Source organism: Myotis brandtii, unplaced genomic scaffold (assembly GCF_000412655.1).
Source record: "Myotis brandtii unplaced genomic scaffold, ASM41265v1 scaffold825, whole genome shotgun sequence".
Taxonomy (NCBI): Eukaryota; Metazoa; Chordata; class Mammalia; order Chiroptera; family Vespertilionidae; genus Myotis; species Myotis brandtii.
The window spans coordinates 1,353,833-1,357,274 of NW_005371349.1; the positions used below are offsets into that span (position 1 = coordinate 1,353,833).

Here is a 3,442-nt window from a genome sequence, read left to right on the forward strand (position 1 = left end):
CTGCACGACGCGGCCGTCTCCGCAGAGGGCGCCAGGGGCGGCGGAGTCCAGCGGGGCACGAAGGTGATGCCCTCCTCCTCCAGCTGGTGAAGGTAGTACTCAATTATTTCCTTTCCCTTTAAAACAAAACCAGTGTCAGGTGAGCACGCATTCAACATTGAAATCGCTCGTCCCTCACAGGCCTTTGTAACACTAACAAAAACTGAGCTGCTGCAGAATAAACGGGGAAGTCAAATGCCTCTGCATTTTTGTTTTTCACATTTTACTTCCTCTTCTCCAAAGGTCTAGGAAGTAATATCTAAAGAGACAGAATTTTTATGACTAATTAGAAGCACTGCTTTACCACACTTGTACTCAATACGTGCTTTCTGTCTCAATCCAAATTCTTTCCAAAGTCCCAAAATAAAACAAGCCTTCAAAAGCACTCAGAACCCCAAATTGGTAAGTTCAAAACCAAACTTCCACAATAATGAACAGCAGCAAAAGAACGAGAAGGAGCCCTAGCCGGTGTGGCTCAGGGGATAGAGCATCGGCCTGCGGACTCAAGGGTCCCAGGTTTGATTCTGGCCAACGGCACCTGCCCGGGTTGCGGGCTCAATCCCCAGTAGGGGTGTGCAGGAGGCAGCCGGTCAATGATTCTCTCTTATCGTTGATGTTTCTATATCTCTCTCCCTTTCCCTTCCTCTCTGAAATCAATAACAATGTTTTTTAAAAATTATATCTAAAAAAAAAAAGAAGAGAAGGAAAGTTCTTCCATGCAGATGAGCCAACGACCCAAGGTGGACCCCTGAGCACGCCTGGGAGGTGCCTCTTCCGGCTGCAGCACTTCGGGCCGCAGATGCTGGCGGAACCAGGGCTGCTGCTGCAAGTGAGCTGCTCCTGCCTCACCCCGACTCTCACCTTCCTGGCAAGTCCCAGCCGAGAACGCACGGCCCCTGGCCACATGCTCCTCCTCACCTCATTGGCAACCAGCATTCTGTGCACCCCAACCTACGCCTCCCACTCCCAGGGATCCAAGGCCCGGGGAAGGTCAGAGCAGTCCCCCAGAGAAATGGCTGGGACCCTGACTACCCCATTCCCAGCCTCCCAGAAAGCCCGCCAGCACCAATCATCCCAGGGACGCCTGCCCACCCTTTTCCATAAAACTCCAGGACAGACTCACCTTTTTAATGTTGCTGGTATATTGTTTCATTGCAATTTTCTCCACTGTACTTTCAAAACCAAAGAAAGATTTAATATCTAAGCTTGCAGACTGTTCGAAACAGGTCCAATCTTCATTTTCAGGGTGAACCTTCAGATTGAGAAAGAATTGCATTAACTAACTGATAACTGAGAATATCATGTCTGCCCCTCAATCAACTAGTCAGCGTAAGAAAAAACCTATTTTATTAATCATGTGATTATCATAAAAGCAGCAGATGGAAAAATTACAGAGAGGGTCAAAATCACGGAGACCAAAGTACTATTTCTAAAATATTCAGGGCTGGCTTCATCAGGAAGGGCTGTCAGCAAAGGCTGGAGGAGGAGAGGGCGGGCGTCCAGCAGAGGATGGGGCGGAGGCTCCTGGCAGGGAGCCCCGGAGCAAAGGTCCCTGTGAGGCCCGTCTAGGAGCAGACAGCAGACGGAGCGGGGCTGTGCACAAGGCAGGAAGGCAGCAGAGGTACGACCTCTGAGTGCAAAGCCGAGTCCCTGCTGGGTTCTGGGACCGTGTGACGTGATCTGACACACGGTCGGCGGGTGGCTCGGGACTCAGGGCTGCTTCTATAGGAGGGTGGGGAGACGTGGGAGACCCAGGAGGTTATTCTAGCGACCTGGGAGGAAAAGTTCTGGAAACGGTGGTAAGCGTGAAGCTTAGGGCAATCAATGCACTCAGCGCCACTCTCGGAGGTCCCAGTGTCGTGACCTTCAACAGACATCTGAAGTCAGAGTGGGCCAGCAAAGCAGGCACGTAAAGCAAATCCACACACAGACCAGAGCACTTGCCGCCTGCACTCTGAGTAACCGCACCTGCTCCTGTGCCCCCGCCGCGGGAGGCGGGCAGCCTGTGGAGAGGACAGCCGGGTACTCACGGTGTAGCAGCAGTGCTCCTTAATGATGACCCGGTTAGCAAACGTCTCATTATGGGCCTCAATGTGCAAAGTGCGCTCCCGGGAATTCAGTGAGTTTTTCTGGACGAAATAAACATAGTCAACTCCCGCAATCTGTAAAAAAGAACAGAGAGAAGGAAGCATTAGTACCGCCCGATCGCAGCAGCAGCAGCAGCAGCAGCAGCGGTGGTGGTGTGCGTGATTCGCTCGGTTCAGGGGCCTCCTCGGCCTGCGGTCACCTTTTTCAGCAGCCGGGGTGCGTCTATGTCCAGTTTGCAGCGTCTTTCTATGATGTGAATGGCCCCGTCCTCACTCCTGAATTCATTCACAGTGTCACTGTCCACAAACATCGGGATCAGCGGGCACGTGGGGAACCTCCTTTCGTAGGCCTGGGGAGACGTGTGGAGAAAGAGGGGTGAGGGGGTGGTCACAGACATCAGAGCGGCCGCGTCTTCACCTCTCCAGCTCCCACTGAGAGGGAGGAACTTTCTGTGTTTGCTCTTCAGGGCCTGGAAGGCTCAACGTGGTAGAGGCCAATTCTCCCCACGTGGACACAGAAATTTCACAGGATTCCATCCAAATCCCAGCTAGGTTTTTATTTGTAGCTATCCACTTAATTATTTTAAAATGTACATGAAAAGGCAAAAGAACGGAACACTTTTGAAAAGGAGTGAGTTGGGAGGAATGGCTGGACGCGTTACTCAGGCTCACTGTCTGAGACTGGTAGAGAGACTGGTAGAGAGACAGACACGCAGCTCAATGTACAGAGCGGACAGCCATAAACTAACCCACACGAACAGGCCCGAATGACTTTTGACAAAGGTGCACAGCAATCCAACGGAGGAAGACTAGCCTTTCAACAAATCACTGGAGAAACGGCACACCCAGAGGCAAAAAACGGGCCTCCACCGAAACCCCCCAAAACTATAAAAATTAACTCAAAATGGATCACAGATTTCTGTGTGTGTGTGTGGAGAAGAGAGAGGGAAAGACAGAGAGAAACATCGATGTGAGGGCCCGGGCCGGGGAGGAGCCTGCAACCAAGGTATGTGCCCTTGACCAGAATCGAACCCAGGATCCTTTGGTCTTTAGGCCAACGCTCTATCCACTGAGCCAAACCGACTAGGTCAAAATGGATCACAGCTTTAAACATTTTTGTAACATTCTTGAAGTGATAAAATTATAGCAACAGAGAACATACTGGTGGCTGCCAGGGTGAAGGCGGGAGAGAGGGGCGGCGGGTGGGACTGTAACAGGGCGGCGGGGCGCACGTGGGAAGGGCTCTGCATCTTGACGGCACCTACGCCAATGCCCTGGTTGTGGAGATGTGCTGGGCTTCTCCAGATGCTTCCACT

At 52.0% G+C, this 3,442-nt stretch overlaps 1 protein-coding gene across 1 annotated transcript in view; it reads right to left on the minus strand.

Moving 5' to 3' along the window:
- The window catches only part of SEC14L1 (SEC14-like lipid binding 1), a 34,027-nt gene that overhangs the window by 15,341 nt on the left and 15,244 nt on the right, over positions 1 to 3,442 (minus strand). Inside the window, exons 3-6 of the mRNA XM_014531733.1 lie at positions 2,327 to 2,476; positions 2,070 to 2,201; positions 1,163 to 1,291; positions 6 to 116 (exon numbers count right to left, since the gene is read on the minus strand). Coding sequence (XP_014387219.1) covers positions 6 to 116; positions 1,163 to 1,291; positions 2,070 to 2,201; positions 2,327 to 2,476 — 522 coding nt within the window. The remainder of the gene's footprint in view (positions 1 to 5; positions 117 to 1,162; positions 1,292 to 2,069; positions 2,202 to 2,326; positions 2,477 to 3,442) is intronic.